The sequence below is a fragment of the Zea mays genome, chromosome 6 (genome assembly GCF_902167145.1).
Source record: "Zea mays cultivar B73 chromosome 6, Zm-B73-REFERENCE-NAM-5.0, whole genome shotgun sequence".
Taxonomy (NCBI): Eukaryota; Viridiplantae; Streptophyta; class Magnoliopsida; order Poales; family Poaceae; genus Zea; species Zea mays.
In genome coordinates, this window is record NC_050101.1 from 179,904,547 (window position 1) to 179,927,442 (window position 22,896).

Below are 22,896 nucleotides of genomic sequence, written 5' to 3' on the forward strand. Positions count from 1 at the left end.
GAGCGGAATCGCGGTCGGGGGTGGCAGGCGTGCGCGTGATCCGCGGACGGGAGGGAAATAGGGGCGGGGGCAGTCTACACTCTACTCTTAATAGTTAGTAGAGAAGTAGTATAAATTTTGCAGGTTACATGGTAGATGTATTAAGATCGAACACAATAATCAGTTCAAATAAAGCACAAATTATTGTAAAAGTTTGCAACATATTTGAACAACTATTCAATTTAAACAATATTATCTAATGAAGCGGGAGAACAGTGAAGAAAAGAAGGGATTAGATGAAGAATGAGCCAAAAGCGAATAAACTAACTGCAAAAAATTGCAAAAAAGTAACTGGTGCCGCCATCCGTGGGGATCGAACGAACCCACGGCCAAGTGGTTAAAAGCCACACGCTCTACCACTGACTAGGACGGCGTTACGTGTTTGATAAAAAATTATCTTCTTTTTATTTCTTTAAACGCCACAATTAACTGCGCATCAAAACTACTGGTTTTCCATTGAGAAATTTAAAACAGCTATCAAGCTCCAATTGTAAACATAGAACGCTCAACGAAGCAGTTTACATAGGCAAGGAAACTCAAAACCAGTAAATGACAAAGAACTTGTTCATATCTACAGACAAACAAACATAGAGAATGGTCTTGTAAATCTGGATACTACATTTTTGCCCCCGAGTGTAACAGAAAACTGAGGTGTCTAGGTGTTACACTTCCACTTGGATGTTGGCAGCAGTTCAGGTAGTGGCACCAATGGCAGCCATCGTTCCCGTTCTTCCCTTTGAAAAGCATCACCAGTGAAATCACAAACCTGTGGCCCAAGAGTTAGTTTGATCAGGTCTCAAAGAATCAATAGAATCGTTGGTTGTTGAAGACTCCCCTGAAAGTACGATCTCTATGTCACCCTGATGTGGAAGCTGGTTTGCCAGGACGCCAGAAACTCTTTGTAGCCACAAGAAATTGTTGTTTCACGACGACAGTTTCATAGTGTCTGGACTTCAGGATTGGGCGTATCTTCTTTATCATCTCTAACGTGTCTTTCAACACAAATCATCTTCCAGGTCTCAGTATTCTATCGATTTCAACCACCACGTCGATGAGGTCACACCTGAATAAAAGACACAAATATCACCTCAAGTTTCTGACAGAATGGGCGCACAAACTTATAAAGGTGTGAGAATGCACCTGTTTGTAAGATTTCCAATGAGATTTCTCATGTGGAGAAGATCATAGGTACGAGGGTAGGTGTTGAAAGATTCGCACCAGTCATGAGAGCTCCAATCAAACCTCTGTTGAAAATAAGTGGCAAGGTATCTGGTTGACCAATTGGCACAGCATTCATAACCCATAAAGGTTGATCAATGAGTGCTGCGGCAAACCTGGTTCAACAAAAGAAGCTTGATTAGCATTCCCATCATGAAATGAAGTCTCCAATTAGTTTAATACCAAGTGATTGTTAACCAGATTGGCATAAACAAAAATCAGTGAGGTCTTTGGTACAAGTGTAACAGTGAGTTTCTGGGGTCTCTGCCTTACTGACTTTGCGGTAAGCCATAAAGTAATAGGATAAAAAAATGGAGTAACCACTTAGGGCATTGCTGAAACAACTATAATTATATTCAAGGCTTCAGGGTATGATTCAGTATAAGTTATCCTAATTTCACTAAGAAAACAATCAGATTGAAAGGCAGCACCCTGCTTTATCAACATATGCTCGGCAGAGCTGCCAACCATTAAAAAAAGGAGACTGGAGTACAAAAAATCCATGTTAAATCATCCGTTTATAACCCCTTGTGCTCCAGATGTATCAGAAACAATTGAAAGATATGGCGAGGTGCTCTACAAGCATTAATATTCATGTCATACAAATTGACTTTAACTATATAAGAGAAGAAGCATTAGAAATTTGCCTTAACTTACCCTCCAAACCCAGCATTCATGTCCATTACATTGCGAATGCTTGACCAATTAAATGGGAAGTCACTGAAATATACTTCTGAAATGAGTTGTTTCCAATACTTTGTATCAGCTTCAAACTTCTCTTTGTTAGAAGCAGAATCATCAGGTACACTTGCATAGCTAACATCAAGTCTTTCAGGCCATGGATCAGGCCAATTATATCTTTCATCTGAAGTGGTAATGTCAGTTGTGAAAAGACAACTATCAAGAGGAGCATACCTGCAAAAGAAAAAAACAAGGGCAATGGTATACATGACATTAGATAGAAAGATTGAATAGCACACATCATGTTAACACTATTTATCAGTGAACCAGTAAAGTTATAATCAGAAATACGCATTTGGAGGTGACAAGACAAGTTTAATAAGTTGTGACCTACCAAGGAAAGCGTGATCCATCTCTCTCAGAGCATAGAGGGGGCTCATTGGTCTTTCTTTCAGCATAGCAAGAATTCGATACTAGCTTTTGATATATAACAACTCCAATTCCATTGACATCTTGAGACTTTACCACTGTTCTCCAGCTGATTGATTTAGTCAGAGTAACCATTGCTGCACAAGCAGAAACAGACATTTCAATTAGCATGGAAAAATATTCACCAAATGACAAAATTTAGATGAAATCTCTAGGATGTTGAATATTCTCGATAGAATATATGGCAACCCACGAACCATTCCAGTCATCTTGGTCTCTTTGCTCTTGACGGTAGACAGGGGTTGCAGATGATGAGGACATCACTATGAGTACGACTACACCAACAGCACCTCAACATCAAGCGCCACTTCCTTCATTAGCTGGGCCAATCACTCGGGCCCGTGTCAGAGATCTTAACTTCGTCATTGTACTAAAGAATGAGGGCCCAGAAGAATAGACGACCAGCCCAACTATGGCCCATAGTGGACGACCTAGGGTTGGCCGCCCCTAGGGGCTGCGCCCCCTCTATATTTAAACAGGAGCTGCGCCTCCTTTGTTCTTCGAGTTTTGTTTTACATTAGCTTTAGCTACTCTCGAACACGTGCAAATCTGCGCTGTCTTCGTGTATTCAGAACTCCACTCTCGAGTAATAGATTAGATTGCTCGCATCTTTTTCTTGTTCGTTCTTCGATTGCGCACAGGAAACGATCTTCGTGATCAGGCCGATCTCGCACCAGCAAGGTCGGTAACCACAGGGAGTTGGTTCAGCAATTGCATTGGCGCCTCAGGCTTGCTCGTCGTAGTCGGATCGCAAGGGTCATCTTCCGCCAAATCGGAATTATCTCTACTCGCCGAAAGATCGGGCACCTCAGCTATATCAATTGGTATCAGATTTCCAGGTTGATCGGTGAGTTTATCGAGTGTTTTTTTTCTCCTACAGTCCACAAAACCACATAAAAATTCAAGTTAGACCTTATACCAGCACCCTTTTGAGCCTCGCACCTTCTTTCATTAATCTGCATTGTTGAATTTGTGTGCTTTCGCGTCATTTGTTGCTGGTCGCATTGTGTTTTTTCTCACCATCCTTCTTCTTCCTTGTTTTTCTCCTTCGGTTACATCAAACCCTAGCACGTCGCAACCATCTTCCTTGTTTTTCTCATTCAGTTACATCAAACCCTAGCATGCCGCAACCATCTTCCTTGTTTCTCTCCTTCGGTTACATCAAACCGAGTCAACGCCACAAACCGAGTCAACGCCGCTTCCTTGTTTTTCTCCTTCGGTTACGTCAAAAAACAGAAACAAAAAAAAGAAGAAGAAGAAAAAGAAAGAGAAAGGATAGAACCAGAGAACAAACAAAAAAATAGGGAAAGGAAACAAAGCGGTTGTCTCATCTCGGTCGTTTTAACCATAACTTGAGGTACCTTCCTTAAACCGGGCATAACTTTTCGCTCGGTTGTCCAAAAAATCTGAAATTTTTACAGGAGCTTGTTGACACCATCCTGAGGACGACCAAACTCACCTTCGGTCTGTTTGGGTTTCGATAAAATTGTCAAAAAAATTCAGGAAAATAAAGAAAAAAATTCGTCAAAGTTCTCGCACACTTTTCAGAGAACTTCCTGATTTTCTGTAGACCACATCTGAACTCTGTTTTAGGTGAAACTTCGTGTAGCTCCTATTTTGTTGCTTCTTGTGCTGAGAAAAATATCAAAAAAAATCGTACAAAAAAGAAAAACAAAATCACATGTGATTCCTACTAGTGCCTTTTTGGCATCGCTAGTACAATATTTACGGTACTGCCATTCTGCTAGTTCCATCCGTCCTTTGCACCTGTGGCCAGCAATATAATTTCGTATTTTGCACTATAATTCAACTTTGCATTATTGTTTGATCGTGCTAATCCTTGACTTGAGTGCAGCCTACCCAGAACTCCACATATTTCTACGACGAGCAGGTTTCTGTTTCTCCACGCAATCGCTCATCTAATCTTTCACCGGTTCCACCTGTTGATTGCAGTTCACCACTGTGGCTTGGTAAGAACGTATAAGAACTTGATAACAGCATTCCATTGAGCGAGCAAGTTGTCACCACCATTCCCCTGTTGTCGTCGGTTTTTTTCTCCTTTTGGTGTTTTGGTGTTTGCGCTAACTATGGCAGGAGCACACAACATGGTGGATGCCCAGTTGCAGGAAGTAAGGGGACAAGTTGATGGACTTGATGCTGACATTAGGACGATGCATGAAAGGCTTGATTCAACGGTCACTTCGACGACCGAGCGTTTCAACCAACTTGACCTTGCTCAAACGGCGACTCGCACCACACTCGACACCATCCTGGCACGCCTTGATGCGTTGACCACAAAGATGGAGCAGGAATACAGCGGTGACACTGAGCAGGACGATGGAGATCGCCGTGGTTGTGCACGCCGTGTGGTTCGTCATCCCCCTAATGACTTATTTTCTAAGATTAAATTTAAAATTCCATCTTTTAATGATAAATATGATCCTGCTGCATATCTTGATTGGGAATTGGAGGTAGAACAGAAATTTTCATGCATGATATTCCTGCTAATAGCCAAGTGAAGGTTGCCATTAGTGAATTTACTGTTTTTGCTTTAATTTGGTGGCGTGAGTATAAACAAAAACTTCCCATTAACAGTGTCACTACTTGGACCCAATTAAAAACTGTCATGCGCCATAGATTTGTTCCTTCCTATTATGCTGTGATTTGCTTAAAAAATGCAACGTTTTCAACAAGGTTCACAATCTGTTGAGGAATATTACCAGGAGTTACAAAAGGGTATGCTTCGTTGTGGTTTGGTTGAGTCGGATGACGCTGCTATGGCGTGTTTTTGTGGTGTTTGAACAGGGAAATTCAGGATATACTTGATTATAAGGATTATTTTGATATAACCACATTGTTTGAATATGCTTGCAAAGCTAAACGTGAAGTGCAGGGACGACGATCAAAGACATATACTAACTCTTTTGCAGGCCGGGGTCCGACACACAGCTCAACTCCTTCCAGCCCTGCACCTTCTACGCCTAGCACTACACTGCGCACAGGGACGACCAAGCCAGCGGCGCCCCCTGCCAAAGGCGCCGCTTCTTCCACAGGACGTACACGGGATATTCAGTGCCATCGTTGCAGAGGGTTTGGGCACATGATTCGGGACTGTCCAAACAAGCATACCTTGCTTATACGTGACAATGGTGAGTACTCTTCAGCCAGTGATTCTGAGGAAACTAGTCATGCTATGATTGCCACTAACCATGCAGAAAATGAGGAAGTCCACGTTGATCCCATCGACGCCGATAGGTATGAGAGTCTTGTTGTGCAGCGTGTTCTCAGCACACGAGTTGCCCAGGCCAAAACAAATCAGCGACACACTCTATTCCATACCAAGGGCGTTGTGCACGAACGGTCGATTCGCATCATCATCGATAGTGGCAGCTGCAACAATTTGGCAAGTACAACGTTGGTAGAGAAATTATCCTTGCCCACTCGCACACACCCACATCCGTATCACATTCAATGGCTTAATGATGGTGGTAAAATAAAGGTAACACGTTCGGTACGTGTCCCCTTTTCGCTAGGTTCTTATTCTGATTACGTTGATTGCGATGTCATTCCTATGGAAGCATGCTCTTTGTTATTGGGTTGACCTTGGCAATATGATACTGATAGTTTACATCATGGTCGTTCAAATCATTATTCTTTCATGTTTAAAGGCCAGAAAATAATTATACATCCAATGACCCCTGACCAAATTTTGAAAGATGACCTTACTAGGGCTGCTAAAACTGCACAACAAGTCAAATCGACATCAGCCGCACCTATTAAATCTGAAATCAAGTTGCACTCTCCTGTTTTACTTGCTACACGTGCTGATTTTGATGATCTCCATGAAGCTCATATGCCCTGTTATGCACTTGTATGCTCGCGCATGCTTGTTCCGCTTGATGATGCACCGTCTTTGGATATACCCCCTGCTGTTGTTAACCTTTTGCAGGAGTATGCTGATGTTTTTCCTACGGACTTACCACCGGGTCTTCCTCCCCTCCGTGGCATTGAGCATCAGATCGATCTCATCCCCAGCGCTTCTCTTCCGAACCGTGCCCTGTACCGTACAAATCCAGATGAGACGAAGGAGATCCAGCGCCAGGTGCAGACGCTGCTTGATAAAGGTTACATTTGTGAGTCTCTTAGCCCTTGCTCGGTTCCTGTTTTACTCGTTCCAAAGAAAGATGGGTCATGGCGTATGTGCGTAGATTATCGTGCTATTAATAACATCACAGTTCGTTATCGATATCCTATTCCACGCCTTGATGATATGTTAGATGAGTTTAGTGGTGCCGTTATTTTCTCTAAGGTTGATTTGCGTAGCGGTTACCATCAGATTAGAATGAAACTCGGTGATGAATAGAAAACGGCTTTTAAAACGAAATTTGGTTTATATGAATGGTTGGTTATGCCATTTGGATTGACTAATGCTCCCAGCACCTTTATGCGTTTAATGAACGAAGTTCTACGGGCCTTCATAGGTTTGTTTGTTGTTGTTTATTTCGATGATATCCTTATTTACAGCAAGTCTATAGAGGAGCATTTAGAACATTTGCGTGCTGTTTTTGATACTTTGTGTGCTGCTCACTTGTTTGGTAACATGGAAAAGTGCACATTTTGCACGCAACGTGTCTCGTTTCTTGGTTATGTGGTTACTCCGCAGGGCATTGAGGTGGATAGCAGCAAGATTGCTGCCATTCGGGAGTGGCCTACACCGACGACGGTCACACAAATTCGGAGTTTTCTTGGACTTGCCGGCTTCTACCGCAGATTTGTTCGTGATTTTAGCTCCATTGCAGCGCCTCTACATGAGCTTACAAAGAAAGATGTGCCGTTTGCTTGGAGTGATTCGCAGGAGGTAGCGTTCAGCACTTTGAAAGATAAGTTAACCCAAGCTCCCCTCTTACAATTGCCTGATTTTAATAAAGTTTTTGAGCTTGAATGCGATGCTAGCGGTATTGGGCTAGGTGCTGTTTTGTTACAAGAAGGAAAACCAGTTGCTTATTTTAGTGAAAAATTAAGCGGTGCTAGTCTGAAATATTCTACTTATGATAAGGAGCTTTACGCTTTAGTGCGCACTTTGCATACATGGCAACACTATCTTTGGCATCGTGAGTTCATAATTCATTCTGATCATGAGGCTTTAAAACATATTCGTACCCAAACAAATCTGAACCGTCGTCATGCTAAATGGGTCGAATTCATTGAGTCCTTTCCTTACATTATTAGACACAAGAACGGGAAGGACAATGTTATTGCTGATGCTTTGTCTCGTCGCTATACCATGCTGTCACAGTTAGATTTTAAAATCTTTGGTTTGCACACTGTGAAGGATCAATATGTTGACGATGCTGATTTTAAAGATGCTTTCGGCCATTGTATTAATGGGATACCATGGGGCAAATTTCACATACAGGATGGGTTCCTGTTTCGCGCTAACAAGTTGTGTGTTCCAGCTAGCTCGGTTCGTCTTTTGTTGTTATAGGAAGCGCATGGAGGCGGTCTCATGGGGCATTTTGGCGTCTACAAGACGCATGAGGTGTTGGCTGCCCACTTCTTTTGGCCTCGGATGCGCGCTGATGTTGAGCGCCTTGTTGCACGCTGCACTACTTGTCAGAAAGCTAAGTCACGGTTGAACAATCATGGTTTGTATATGCCTTTGCCTGTCCCTTCTTCTCCTTGGCTTGATATTTCTATGGACTTTGTTTTGGTCTTGCCTAGAACTAAGAAGAGGAGGGATAGTATTTTTGTGGTTGTTGATAGATTCTCTAAAATGGCTCACTTTATACCTTGTCATAAAACTGATGATGCTAGCATTGTTGCTGAATTGTTCTTTAGAGAAATTATTCGTTTACATGGTATTCCAAAAACAATTGTCTCTAATCGCGATGCTAAGTTTTTAAGCCATTTTTGGAGATCTCTTTGGAATAAATTAGGAACTAAATTGTTGTTTAGCACTACTTGTCACCCTCAGACTGATGGACAAACTGAGGTAGTAAATAGAACTTTATCTACCATGCTTAGGGTTGTTTTAGACAAGAATTTGAGACGTTGGGAGGATTGCTTGCCTCAAGTTGAATTTGCTTACAATCATGCCATGCATTCTTCTACAAAGATGTGCCCTTTCGAGATTGTTTATGGTTACATCCCTAGGGCACCTATTGATTTGATTTCACTTAATGCTGCGAACGCCCCACATGTAGATGCTGCTGCACATGTTGAACAAATGATTACCATACATGAACAAACGAAACAGAACATTGCTGCTACTAATGCAAAAAATCAGGTTGCTGGTAGTAAAGGAAGAAAACTTGTTACTTTTGAGCCAGGTGATATGGTTTGGTTGCACTTGAGAAAGGATCGGTTTCCTACTTTGCGCCGTTCTAAATTAATGCCTCGTGCTGCTGGTCCTTTTAAGGTGCTAACAAAGATTAATGATAATGCTTATATCCTTGACCTGCCTGCGGAATTTGGTGTTTTCACTAGTTTTAATGTTGCAGATTTAAAACCATATATGGCCGAGGATGAGGAGTTGCCATCGAGGACGACTTCACTTCAAGAAGGGGAGGATGATGAGGACATCACTATGAGTACGACTACACCAGCAGCACCTCAATATCAAGCGTCACTTCCTTCATTAGCTGGGCCAATCACTCGGGCCCGTGCCAGAGATCTTAACTTCGTCATTGTACTAAAGAATGAGGGCACAGAAGAATAGACGACCAGCCCAACTGTGGCCCATAGTGGACGACCTAGGGTTGGCCGCCCCTAGGGGCTGCGCCCCCTCTCTATTTAAACAGGAGCTGCGCCTCCTTTGTTCTTCGAGTTTTGTTTTACATTAGCTTTAGCTACTCTCGAACACGTGCAAATCTACGCTGTCTTCGTGTATTCAGAACTCCACCCTCGAGTAATAGATTAGATTGCTTGCATCTTTTTCTTGTTCGTTCTTCGATTGCGCACATGAAACGATCTTCGTGATCAGGCCGATCTTGCATCAGCAAGGTCGGTAACCACAGGGAGTTGGTTCAGCGATTGCATTGGCGCCTCGGGCTTGCTCGTCGTAGTCGGATCGCAAGGGTCATCTTCCGCCAAATCGGAATTATCTCTACTCGCCGAAAGATCGGGCACCTCAGCTATATCAGCAGACCAAATGAAATATCCTCCAGGCCTCAGTACTCTATTAAGCTCCAACAATGGTTTTCCACCTGCCATTCAAAGTGGAAGATTAATTAAACAAAAAATCAAGGAAAATAAGGATGCATTATTTTGGCTTTTATGAATATTGTGAAGAAATAGAATACTTGCCATTTGCATACCAATGGACCCTGCACCTTGCACAGTGTACAACATCGAACACATTATCAGGAAACAGAAGCTTTTGTGTTCCAATTACTGCTATAAATGCTGGAATTCCACGCTCTAGGGCAAACTGTATCTGAGCCTCATGCTCGTCTTTTGGGGCAAATGACATAGTAATGGCATTCCTGTCAAGCAGGTATCCACCAAAGCTGGCAACACCACATCCAACATCCAAGACAGTTCTTGTGCGCCTTCCCCATTGTATGGTTGGCATAATCTAAAGATGAAATTATCAACATTAGGTCACAAGGAAATAACAAAACAGCAAGTTGTTACAAAACTTATCTACTCGAGTATAGAATGACTAAACCCCAGCATACGAGATTATATTTAGCAACTCAAGCAAGGCCTTTATGTTCAAACCTGACCAGCAAAGACTCAAATGACATTGAACAAACTGAGCAGCGAGCAAGGCTGTGAAATTTATCAAAGGAAACACACAATAGAAACATCTCAATTCACACGATGCGTGCAACTCACTTGTCTATCAAAGTACTTAACAAAATTCCTCTGCAGAGTTAAGCTGTCCCAACAAACTGAATGTTTACCTGTTCAACAAACTGAATGTATCTTCCCACGCCATCTTTGAATTGAGTTCCACCTCCAGGAAAAACAAGATAATCACCAAATCTTGTAACCCAGTTCTGATCTTTCTTATACTCCACCAGCTTTGGGTGAGGGACGTTGTTGTACCAAATCCTGGCGCGAATCGCGGCGCCCGTGGATCACGCGTTTGCGGTTGGCGGCGGGATGGAGGCGGGATGGCGCGAATCGCGTGCGGTGTATAGGTGTGCGGGCGGGGTTTTCGGCGACCTTTGCGGCGGGGGTGGGCGGAGGGCGAGCGTAGGCGTGCGGCGCAACGCGGCCGCGACGAAGACGGAGGTCGGGTGGGGCCGCGACGAAAACGGTTGCCGGGGGGATGGAGGCGGGATGGCGCGAATTGCGGGCGTTCGGGGCGTGCGGGTGTGGTTGTCGGCGAGCTTTGCGGAGGGGGCGGGGCGAGGCGAGGTTATCCGGGGCGAGGCGAGGTTATCCGGGGTGGGGGCGGTCTACAGACGGGTCTTAATGTAGTACAGATTTTCATAATTATAAGCCGCCTGCGCTGCGCCGCCGGTTGCCCCCTCACTTCGCGTGCTCCATTCCCATCTCCCCCCTCCCTGCGCGCAGCCGCACACCACCAACACCTTTCACCAGACGCCGCCGCCGCCACCCCCCATCCCTGTCCCGTCCCGCGCGCGGCCGCCACATCCGTCCGGGCATCCTCGTCTCCCCAGCCCCGCTGCCGCAGGTGAGCTACGCCTCCTCCTCGCTTTCTCCTCCTTTTCCTTCCTTCCTGTGCTGGCGCCTCCTCCTCTCTTTATCGCTGGATTCGGCGCTGAAAATTCGATGGAGGGAAACGCCTTGGCTCTAGGGATGCCCGCGGATGCTACTTGTGCGTGCATGCGTTGCAACTCTGGCACCGATTCCGTTCCTTCCTTGCGGCGGCGGCGGAAAAACAGGAGCTTCTCCATCCTTCCCTTCGTTCGTGCTCTTCTTCTTGTTATTCCGTTTATCGGTCTGGCGCAGAAAGAAACAAGAGATGAGGTCTAGTCTGCTACCGGAGTCCCCGTACGTACCCAGTGCTCCGCGGCTTCGGCAGGGGTGCTGCTGGCTGCAGACGCTGATCTGTATCCACCGGTCACCGCCGTTCGTGTTTCTCCATGTAAACGGTGGAGGATTTTGTGTCTGTTGGCTGCTGCTTCCAATGCGCTCCACGAGAGACGAGACCCTCTCTGCCAGTTCCCTCGTGTTTCAAAACAGAGCTCGAGTTCAAATTGCTTATTTAGTTTCTTTTTTCTCTTCTTACTTATTGACAACTTGTTCACAGGGTTCATCAGCAGAAGCTGCTTGCACCGCCGCCGCCGCCCTCTTCCTGTTCTACTGGTACGCTCGCTCACTTGCATCGGTTTCTTCTCTTCCCACGCTTCTATTCAGAGCATAACAGTTGCTAATCCCCTTGTTGCGCTAGCTTAATCTTAGATTTTGCTTCGGGTTCGGCTAAATTTCGTCGGATGGATATCGATGCCAGCGCCAGCGTCATGTGCCAGCTGCTGAGCCCCGAGGGAGACCCTCTAGGCTCTGCGCTCTATCTGCCCCAGAACGTCGGGCCCCCGCAGCTCCAGGAGATTGTCAATCAGCTCCTCCACAATGTATTACTGTGCTCTAATTGTTTTCTTTCCCATCTATCCAATTCTTTCATCTTATCTTGCTTCCCTCAACCTTACCTTTCCATCCTCCTATTGTTAACTCACTCGTGCATTCTATTCATTCAGGAGGAGAAGTTGCCCTATGCATTCTACGTTGGAGACGAGGAGCTCTCTGTCCACCTGGGTGCTTACATGCGGCAGAAGAACGGTGAGATGAGATCACTCAGCAGTTCATCTACTGCGCTGCGCATTTCCCTTTCGTCTCCTGATTTTTGATGAAAGGTGAACCGTGTCGTCTGTGCTGCCATCTAATTCCTATTTCCATCTCTTTCTTTTTTTTTCCTTCTTAAACTCTAGCCAATGTTGAGGTTACTCTGCGCATAGTATGCCAACCACAAGCACTTTTCCGGATCAGGCCGGTCAACCGATGCTCTGCCACGATTGCTGGTATGTCTAGCGACCTGTTGTTCTGTTAATTATCCCTCCTAGCTATTATTTTGGCGCCCAATTATTCATTTGCTTGTCACATCCAGTTAATTCAATAATATCTTGTTCTACTCTTACATTTCTTTTGGGCGTTTTTGGTTGCCGACCACAACATGCCACAGCTCGGCCTTGCCCTAACCTTTGGCATGTTTAGCCACCACTTAGTGGAAACTTTGGCATCTTTTGTGTGTTTTTAGCTGCCACTCCTTCCCAAAAGTTTGGTGCAGAATTTAAGCGCCGCAACTTGCAATAGGTTGGGCGAGCTGCATTTTAATTTTGGCCGGTTGCTGCATGCAACCAAACAATATGTTTCTCCTTGAATGGTCTATTCACAATCTTCTCTTTCTGCAGGCCACACGGAAGCTGTAATTGCTGTTTCTTTTAGCCCTGATGGAAAGAGTTTGGCGAGCGGTTCAGGTGACACCACTGTTCGCTTTTGGGACCTGAGTACACAGACTCCACTGTTCACATGCAAAGGTGAATGCTCAGTACCCTATCCTTGTTTACCAGTGATTTTACTGCAATGCTGTTCATTCCTTAAATTCTGGTCCTTGAGTAGGTTGCATATACCCATATTGGCCAATTTAATCTTAGTTGCACGCCAAACCACTAAGATGAATGATGTACCAAAGACACCAGTGTATCAATAGTACCAAAAGATAGTTAGGGAAGCAGGGAGTGAGTCCTGAAACAGTAGAGTATGTCTACGAAGTCATGACATCACAACCTAATATACACAGATTTTTAGATGTTTGGGCCATAGTGTGCGTAATACGCCTTGTCCTCCTAATCTCCTATCGATCATAGATTGTTGTATGCAGATGATACACAAGGTTATGAGCTCCAACCCAGTGAGAAATAGTCCGTCTTAGTTGAGGAGGGATGAGGCAAGCTAGACTAGTTCTAACTGTTGCTCTCTTTGCTCAGTTGAATTGAACTCCTTTGGGTTCGGTTTGTTGGATCTTGGAATGATACTTTGTGGTGTGTCTAACCTGAATTAAACGCTGATCTACCATCTCTTTTATACTCCAAAGAAGTTGCAAGTTTACATTTATATGTTATTTGCGGGCCCTGCTTGTCATTGGGCCAACCGTCTCTGTCCCATGCTTCGTAATCATGTAGCATGTGTCAGTGTAATCATACCCCTTGAAATGACCAACCGAGGACCGATCCAGAGTGTGGGCGTTGTATTAATGGTGCTCAGTACGGTTTGTCATACCCTTTATTACAGGAAAATACACTTGTACTGTAAAGCCATGGCTATAGGGTTTTTCCCCATCTCTTAGAGAAAGCAAGATCGTCTAACCCGATATGGTCATAAATGCATGAGTACACTTTCTCAGAAATGCCAGGTATGCTTGCCTCTTAGTGTGTTATCAGGGCGGAGGCGTGTCTGTAATGTCACGTATCACATTTAAAGTGATACAAGCGCTTGGTGACGATCATTCCTTTCCAAGGTGACTGTCATACCTACGCCTGTGAACACCGAGGTCTGAACCAACTAGTCTATGGTGCTTAGCGACCAATATAGCCTCTTCTATTTTTTACATTTCATGGTACACTTCGTGTGGCATGCATGACTACATGGCCGATACTCGCTCTGTGTGTCGGTCTCGAGTGCTCTGCGGCCTAAGTCTTGTGCTAGTTCACTAAGTCAGGCCCGCAATGTTGCCTCCAACACATTTAATAGGTTGTGCCTGAGACTTGTCCATTAATCTATTGCTAAGGATAACCTCTAGGGCCTTATCTCGGAGCCGTACCGCCTCTGGTGGACCTGCGACATCCTTTTGCTTCGAGATAAGATTAGTCTTAGGGTGTGTATGGTTTGGTTTTGGCTTTTGCCCCCCAAAAGCCAAACCAAAGGGCTGAATCTGGAAAGTAGCTTTTTCTAAAAGCCGATTTTCTTGGTAGTGCAAAACTGAAAGCACCTTTGGACCTGCTTTTAGCGGCTTTCAGGTGGAACTGTGAAAATATATATGGAAGAATTTTTAGCGGCTTTCAGTGGTTTCCACCAACGTTTTTTTAGCTTTTTAGCAGTTCACAGCCACAACAGTTTTTTCACAGCCACAGTCCAACCAAACAGACCCTTAGCTACTCCGAGCTTTCAAATCCCTCGGGGGGCCCCTAGGCCCTAGATGATATAGGTCCTAATCGGCGTCAAAGTATAAGGTCGGAAACTTAAGTGTCCAGAGCAGCTAAATGTAGCATGTGCTCAGGGGCCAGTCTGTCCTGAGAACCCATCGTACTGCCACGAGGCCTTACACCGACTAGTGCCCCTAGGCGCGAGGAGCCTCAGGAGCTTATACCGCCAAGTGCCTCGGGGCATGAGGGGCCCCGAGGGCTTACGTTTGTGTGTCTCGGGATGTGTTGTTCTGAGGATTTTCGAGTGGTATAATTTGACATTGTGCCATGCCCCTATCTAGACGGACCAAGGGAGGTCCCCATATCACAGTAGGTCCTAATATCAGTCTCCTGTGTCGGGATCTTTGTGGGCTTCCTCAGGTGCTGATGATGACCTTGGAACTAGCATCTATATATAATTAGCAAATTAAATGGACAAAGAGAGGATGACTACAATATATTGGTTCGATGATCCTTCTATGCACTTTTGCTGGACAAACATATGAATTGAAACCGTTGAATCTTTGAATGATGCCATATTACAGTTTCTTTTAATGGCATAGTGGTTTTTCCGATCTATAATATTGTGCAGGTTCAAACCTATCCCTCGCAATGAACATTGAACACACTATTAGGGATGAAAGTAGGTATCCGGATTATTAGGACAAATTTAATACTTTAAAATAGATATGTATGAAATTTGATGCTAATATTTTCTTATGTTATCAAGCACATTATTATAAATAAGAATAAAATAATGCTTAAAATGTTTTATACATTATTTGCTCCCTACAACAAAAAATGTAAAAAAATATCTGTAACCGAATTGTATCCGAATTTTATATCTAACATTTGAGAAGATATATGATAAATTCGAAATTTGCCTTTTATGAATCTTTACAAGCTCATTGCTCGAAATAAGAATATGAATTTGAATAGCGCATTGTATATCATATTTATTCACAATCAAAGAAAAAGACCAAAAAAATGATATCCGAGTAAGTATCTGTTTTCATCCCTACACACTATGTGAGCCATTTTTAGGCCTATCTGACTTTATGGCATTTGAACCCATTAGGAAGGCTATCATATTTGTGCAATCTTTGTTGCACTTCTGTGCATTGCACTTCTCATATGCTGTTTCTAACCTTTCATTTTCCAGGACACAAAAATTGGGTTCTCTGTATTGCATGGTCACCTGATGGAAAACATCTTGTTAGTGGTAGCAAGTCGGGAGAACTTATATTATGGGACCCAAAAACTGGGAACCAATTGGGCACTCCACTTATGGTACAATCATGCATTGTTCAATTTTTGAGTTCTAGGCCCGCTGAACAACGAATTTAGAAATACGGTAGCTTTTCTTTTCTGTATTGTTAGGCTAGACTGCCCTGTGCTGTGACCCACAATTTGAAATAGATGATAACCAAAGAGAACTATCACAAACTTCTATTCTTTGCATCTTTCAGATGTTTCTTTTTACAATGTCCACCACTCATTTAGTGTGCCTTGTGTTACAAAATAGGGACACAGGAAATGGATTACTGCTGTATCATGGGAGCCAGTTCATTTGCAGTCTCCGTGCCGCCGCTTTGTAAGTGCAAGCAAGGACGGTGATGCTCGCATTTGGGACATCACCACAAGGAAATGTGTTATTTCCCTTACAGGTCACACTAGTTCAGTGACCTGTGTCAAGTGGGGTGGAGATGGTTTGATTTATACTGGGTAAGACATGAATGATCGGCTCTTTCCTTTTCGGAAAAATATTATAGCTTTGGCCTCTTGTATTCTGCACTTTTCATTTACTACCATGGGAAATATAAGTGCTCTTGAACATTGATGTTTACTAACAAATCCAGTGATGCTATCATGGTTCAAGCTGTATGTAGACTAGTCTTATACAGAGTATGATAAAAAATAGACCTGCTTATCTATTAAATGTAAAAACTTTGCTTCTTATCTTTTCACTAGTAGGATCAAGTTGTGTCTTCATCATAGATTCATCGCAAATTCTTCCGTGTTCCCCTTTTTGTATGAATATAAGATGAAGGCTGCCCGAGTGCGAATTCTTGATGTTTTTCTTTTGAGGATTGTGGAAAAAGAATATGATTCTGAGTCAACAAAATCAAGGTCCCTCCTGGTCTCAGATAATTCTTAGATTTACTATTGTAACTATTACCTAATGGAGTAACAAGTTGAAATTGTCTGTCTACCAGAAAATAAAAGGTTCATTCATTTACATATGTTTTCTCCTTTTTGAAGTTCCTGTGCTCCTTGATACTTTATCCAACTCAGATATCTACAGACATATGATAAATAATTTTTAGCTGACCATAAGAACTTCAATTATCATTGCAAATGATGTGCAATAAGAAAGCTCACTCTTATGGATTTTTTCACTTCCAAGTTATATTTTCCCAAATATCAGTCTAAACACAATTCTTCTTTCGCTGTAGTTCCCAAGATTGTTTAATCAAAGTATGGGAAACTTCTCAGGGAAAGTTGGTCAAAACATTGAAGGTATGCATCAATCCACAATATCTGCATACTTATGCTCTGATGCTCATGTGCCTGGATACTCAAATATTGTCCTGTTTAATTTAGAGTTTATAACTGTTGTTATGGTCGCTAGATCGGTGAGAGATTGGAGAGGGGTATCGATGGGTAGGAACGTCGGTCGGGAGCCTCTGCCCATGGCCGAGCAAGAGGAGGGTTTCTCCCTTCTAATTCTTGCCTACTTTATTTCTCATCCATTGATTACATAAATAGGCCGGCTGGTCGCCCTTGTCTAGCTAGAGATCCTTATCTCCTTAAAACTCTCCTAAAAACTCTCAACAAACTAACTGATAACCTTATTAGATAATCTCAACTAATCTCCTAAATAATTTCAACTAATCTTCTAATCTTATCTCTAACTATCCTTATCCAATCCCCCTTGGAGGGCCCGTGGTTGTTGCTGCCGCAGCCCCTCCGTGGGCCTCTTTAAGCCCTGACACTACACCCCTCCTAGACAACCAACTCGTCCTCGAGCTGCAGCATGATGGGTGCTCAAAGACCGAGTCTACTTGACCCAAAACCAGACACCTAGAAGACAAGCCTTTTACATCTCGACTTATCTTATTATTCCGAATCTGAATTTTTTTTGACCCCATAAGATAAAGCGGACACCCTCTGCGCCTTGGAGTTGCACGGGTGCAGCCACCTGGATCCCATGGACGCCATCTGGACGAAAGGGGAGCACATAGACGGGCACCTGGAATAGGTCGCAACAATAACCAACGGAGGCACCCTCGTGGCGGCCAGTAGCGGAATATGGTGGCGCTAAACAGTGCGCCCTTGCCGATGACGAGAGGAGTGCCTTCCCTACCGCCGCTGTCGTAGAGTTGAAGTTCGTCGCCCGCGGGACACGTACTGTGCTCGCACTTGGAGATTGTGGCCCGGTGCCTCTGCTGATGGCCAACCGACAGGGCGAGGTTGCGCCCTCGTGTGCCGAGGTCAACCGTCACCAAGGCTGCCTCGAGCATCTGTCGACGCATCTCTCGCACTCTCCGTCGTGCAAGGAAGCCACGAGCAGCAACCTGTATGCCCACAACCGACGACGTCTGGAGCCGTGCGGACAACGCCAGCTGCTGCTGCTCATGTTGCACAGATGCCTTGATTTGCAGCAGCCCCTGCTCAACCATTCGGAGCGAGGCTTGCATCTTTGCGGGATCAACCTTTATGTTGGTCCACAAGTCCCCCATTGATGGAGCTGGTGATTGTTGAGCCGTGACTGTCCCTAGTGGCGTCGCCCATGGGGATGGAGACACCATCAACGAAGATGATGTGACAATTTGGCGTTGTCCTTGGAGATGGGCACGCCGGCGTCCAGGATGTGGTGACAAAATTGGCAGGTGATGCGTCCCATGGAGATGGGGACACCGGTTGCCAGGATGGTGTGACAAAGGTGGCATGCGGCACAACCCATGGAGATGGGGACGCCGGTTGCCAGGACAGCGTGACGAAGGTGACATGCGGCGCAGTCCATGGAGATGGGGATGCCGGTTGCCAGGACGATGCCACGAAATTGGCAGCAGAAGCCATTGGATCGGATCGAAACCCAAGCTAGCTGATACCAGATGTTATGGTCGCTAGATCGGTGAGGGATTGGACAGGGTTATCGATGGGCAGGAACGTCGGCCGGGGGCCTCTGCCTACGGCCGAGTAAGAGGAGGTTTTCTCCCTTCTAATTCTTGCTTGCTTTATTTCTCATCCATTGATTACATAAATAGGCCGACTGACCGTCCCTATCTAGCTAGAGATCGTTATCTCCTTAAAACTCTCCTAAAAACTCTCAACAAATTACTAACTGATAACCTTCCTAGATAATCTCAACTAATAATCTCAATTAATTTTCTAATCTTATCTCTAACTATTCTTATCTAATCCCCCTTGGAGGGCCCATGGCTGTTGCTGTCGCAGCCCCTCCGTGGGCCTCCTTAGGCCTTGACCTGACAACTGTAGTTTACTTAATCGTATTCTGAAGTTTTAATCTTACTATAGAATCATTGGTGTTTTCATTTCATTTTGAAAAGGTAATTGTTCTTACATATTCAGGGTCATGGGCACTGGGTGAATTCGCTTGCTTTGAGCACGGAATATGTTCTCCGTACTGGAGCATATGACCACACTGGCAAGACATTTTCGACTGCAGAGGAAATGAAAGAGGTATATTGATGGCACTTTGTTTTGTTGTCTATCCTAATAGCAAATTAGTTTTGGCTCAAGATTACATATAATATATGTTGGCCTTTTTTTTTATATAAATGTTATGTTTTGGAATGTTTTTCCTCCTCACCTGAGAACCTTTTGTATTTAGGCTGCTCTTGCGAGATACAAGAAGATGAGGGGTAATGCTCCGGAGAGACTAGTTTCTGGTTCTGATGATTTTACAATGTTTCTTTGGGAACCAACAATTAGTAAACAACCTAAAGCTCGCATGACTGGTCATCAGAAGGTATTGCCTCCAGACAAAAATGTTTCTTTTCTTAGGCTGTGTAACTAATTAATTGTTTGGTTATATGCAACTGTAGGTGATGATTTGTTTGTTTCTTTTTGCAGCTTGTAAACCATGTTTACTTTTCCCCTGATGGACAATGGTTGGCAAGTGCATCCTTTGATAAATCTGTCAAGTTGTGGAATGGTATCACAGGTAAATTTGTTGCAGCATTCAGAGGGCACGTTGCAGATGTCTACCAGATCAGGTGAGTTTTGTTGTTGTTGTTGTTGTTGTTGTTGAAGGAAAAGGATGATGACAGCACATTATTTCTCTGTAGCTGGTCTGCCGACAGTAGGCTTCTACTAAGTGGAAGCAAGGATTCCACTCTAAAGGTTGTCCACTTGACTTAAGCTGTACTGTTGTGTTGTTCATTGGACAGCACTTACTCTGTCATATATATATGTATATAAAAGAAAAACTTTGTACTTTTGCCGATTCACCAAATGAATGCATTTCAGATCTGGGATATTCGAACACACAAGTTGAAAATGGACTTGCCGGGCCACGCGGATGAGGTGTACACCGTGGATTGGAGCCCTGACGGTGAAAAGGTGGCGTCTGGTGGCAAGGATCGGGTCCTCAAGCTATGGATGAACTGATTGATTATTATATATCTATGCTTGGGCGAATTATATATTGTAGTGATGATAATTTTGAAGGTATACTGAGATCAATTAATTGTACAAGATCCATGCTTGGCTCAAAACTGGAAGAAGCTAGCTGGAAATCATGAGTTCAGTTGGTGGTGCTCTTCTTCTTCTTCTTGTTCTTCTTCTTGAGGTCCGTGGCATAGTAGTTGCATGTGATGAAGACGCCTCCCTTGAAGCACTCTGCTCGTGCGCATCCCACCTTGGTGCTCCTCTTGCCGACCATGAGCGCGAAGTGGCCGCACTCCTTGTACGCCCTGCCGCCTGTGCACTGCTCCGTGTCCCTGTCGTAGATGGACTCCTCCTTGCCCCACCAGAAGACGGCCTCCTTGGCGGTGGCGTTCCAGTCGTCGTGGCTCCTGAACAGGCTCTCGCCGTACTTGTGGCCGCTGTGGACGAGCTCGCAGTCCTTGCGCATGCGGTTGGACCAGCGCCGCGCCTGCCGCGCCAGCTTCCTGTCCCACTTCATGGGCGGCACGCCGTAGCGCGCGCGGAGCTCGTTGTGGGCGTCCACGAACTCCCGGGCGATGCCCTTGTACCACCCCGTGCCGTTGGTCGGTGACACGATGCCCTTCTCCTTGGCGTACTTGAGCAGCTCCTGCTGGGCAGCCTTCTCCGCCGCGACCGCCTTCTCCATCTCCTGCTCCTTCTCCTTCTCCTTCTCGCCGGCCTCTTCCGACGACGACGACGAAGTAGATTCTCCGCTGCTACTGTCGGTCTCAGTCTCACTCTCAGACGGAGACGACTGGTGCAGCAGAGACGACGACGAGGAGGCCAGGGCGCCCGAGGAGGGGACGTTGGAGAGGACGACGGCGACGACGAGGAGCAGCAGTACTGCTATGCTGCTGCTGGGCGCCATGCTGGCTAGCTATGGTTCAAGATCGAGCTAGGCACGCCGACGCCGGCCCTCCTCTCTTGCCAACGTCGTCAGTGTTGGGAAGGAGGGTAAGGGCTGCCGGCAGGGGCCTTTTATGCATGCATGCCAACAGCTAGCTAGCGGTCCTCCATTCTTGGCTCTGCTCCAACGCACGCATGCATGGCCTTTTTTCGCGCGGTTTCGCTGGTTCGTTGGACGGTTCGTCTTCATCGATTGTCCTGTTGCTTCAATCATCGTAGCTAGGTGTCTATATATAGCTGCTACCTTGCTTCTCTAGCTTTATATATATATATATATATATATATATATATATATATATATATATATAGGAGCCCTGTGCTTCCAATAACTAAAGGAAGCCCAGGCCAGACAGTGCAATCCGGTCGAACCGGATCAGGTACAGACGTCTATAAAAGAAAATCCATAGTGCTAGGGATCAGTTTTTCACGCCCCATCTCGATTCATTAGCGACGACGGTTGCCCGATAGTGCGCGCGGCGGTGGCTGCGGCTCCCCAACCTCGACATGCGGTGGCGGCGGTTCCCAGGCCGGCGGTGGCGGCCCCCGATCCAGAGGGCGAGCGGCGGCAGCGCCCTTGTGCGGTGGCGGCGGTTCCCAGGCCGGCGGTCCTCGATCCAGAGGGCGAGCGACGGTGGCGGCGGTTCCCAGGCCGGTGGCCGCAACTCCATTACCTCGACGCGCGGCGGCGGAGGTTCCTCGATCCGCAGCGGGGCCCTTGTGCGGGCAAGCGGCGGCATCCCCGAAGCTCCGAGGAGGCGGCACTTCCAAGGCCGGCGAGCAAGTGACGCCCGTCGACGTGCGAGTAGCGACGGCGACGCATGAGGCGCGATGTTCGAGCGAGCGACGTCACGGAAGGCGCGAGATGCGCGCAGCGATGATCACGCATGACATCCTCCGATCCGGCACAGTTTTCTTTTCGATTATTGCGTTTTATGCCTACCACATGTACTATTTACGCTAAAAACTGTATGATTTTATGCTTGAACACGGAGTTCGTATATCAGTTTACTGTATGCACATTGGAAAGACAATTCCTTAATTTATGTTGTTCGTAATTTGCGCGCATGCAATGGAAACTCCCACGATTTTGCCATAATTTTTGGATATGTATAAAAATAGAAACTGAATGCATGCGGCTGCCATGTTTTTAGGATCTGTCATAAAAATAGGATCGTAATAACAACCTATTAGAGCTATCAACCTCTCATTGACTCGGTATTTACGCTTATAATTAAGGGATTTTATGCTCAAAACTTAAGGTTTTTACGCTTCACCCGGATATGCGTCCACCAGTAAACAACATGCCCGTTTTTTTACGCAGTGTAAGGAATTGCATAAATACCTACACCGTGTCGTATACATTATAAACTAGTTCTAATGCGTTTAGCTGCATGACTGTTGGAGGGATCATATATTTATGAAGGAAATAAAACATTAAATGCGATTTTTTGTTTTTATGCATGCAATTCATTTCCTTTTATTGCATATTCTTTCCATCATAAATTCATGTGCATGCAGCTGGTAACAGATTTTTACGCAGTATACCCAATTGCATAATTATCTACACAGTGTAGCATATTTAGTATCACTATATGTCATAAAATAATAATTACGAGTCTAGCTGCATTGCTGTTGCAGCGATCCTAAATTTATGGAGGAAATAAAGCATTTAAAATAGAAACCGTCACACATATCTTTCCTAAATTTACGTGCATACAAGGGAACGTGTTTGACT

The 22,896-nt window shown here is 45.0% G+C and overlaps 3 protein-coding genes across 4 annotated transcripts; 1 reads left to right on the forward strand and 2 right to left on the reverse strand.

Moving 5' to 3' along the window:
- Positions 1-879: 879 nt before the first annotated feature.
- LOC109939206 (probable methyltransferase PMT23) lies at positions 880-11,297 on the reverse strand. The gene is given in 10 exon segments (XM_023300431.1): positions 880-1,102; positions 1,180-1,267; positions 1,270-1,373; positions 1,915-2,172; positions 2,333-2,504; positions 2,625-2,676; positions 9,574-9,632; positions 9,733-10,003; positions 10,335-10,509; positions 10,978-11,297. Coding segments are annotated over 10 exon segments (1,707 nt in total). The 3' UTR covers positions 880-894.
- Positions 10,657-20,377, forward strand: LOC100282591 (uncharacterized). 2 transcript variants are annotated; one of them, XM_008649638.4, is made up of 14 exons: positions 10,657-11,074; positions 11,654-11,709; positions 11,806-11,975; positions 12,099-12,180; positions 12,330-12,419; positions 12,810-12,935; positions 15,742-15,869; positions 16,105-16,304; positions 17,036-17,099; positions 19,176-19,286; positions 19,438-19,575; positions 19,680-19,822; positions 19,895-19,949; positions 20,076-20,377. In XM_008649638.4, the coding sequence occupies exons 3-14, from the start codon at positions 11,838-11,840 to the stop codon at positions 20,214-20,216; spliced, it is 1,416 nt and encodes a 471-aa protein (XP_008647860.2). In that variant the 5' UTR covers positions 10,657-11,074; positions 11,654-11,709; positions 11,806-11,837; the 3' UTR covers positions 20,217-20,377. The 2 variants fall into 2 exon arrangements, with proteins under 2 accessions (XP_008647860.2, NP_001278731.1); NM_001291802.1 differs by having other exon boundaries at positions 11,024-11,074; positions 11,795-11,975; positions 20,076-20,366.
- LOC100502535 (secreted protein RBT4) lies at positions 20,203-21,379 on the reverse strand. Its single transcript, XM_008651878.4, has one exon. It carries the CDS (start codon positions 21,121-21,123, stop codon positions 20,353-20,355), a length of 771 nt encoding a protein of 256 aa, XP_008650100.1. The 5' UTR covers positions 21,124-21,379; the 3' UTR covers positions 20,203-20,352.
- Positions 21,380-22,896: the final 1,517 nt, after the last annotated feature.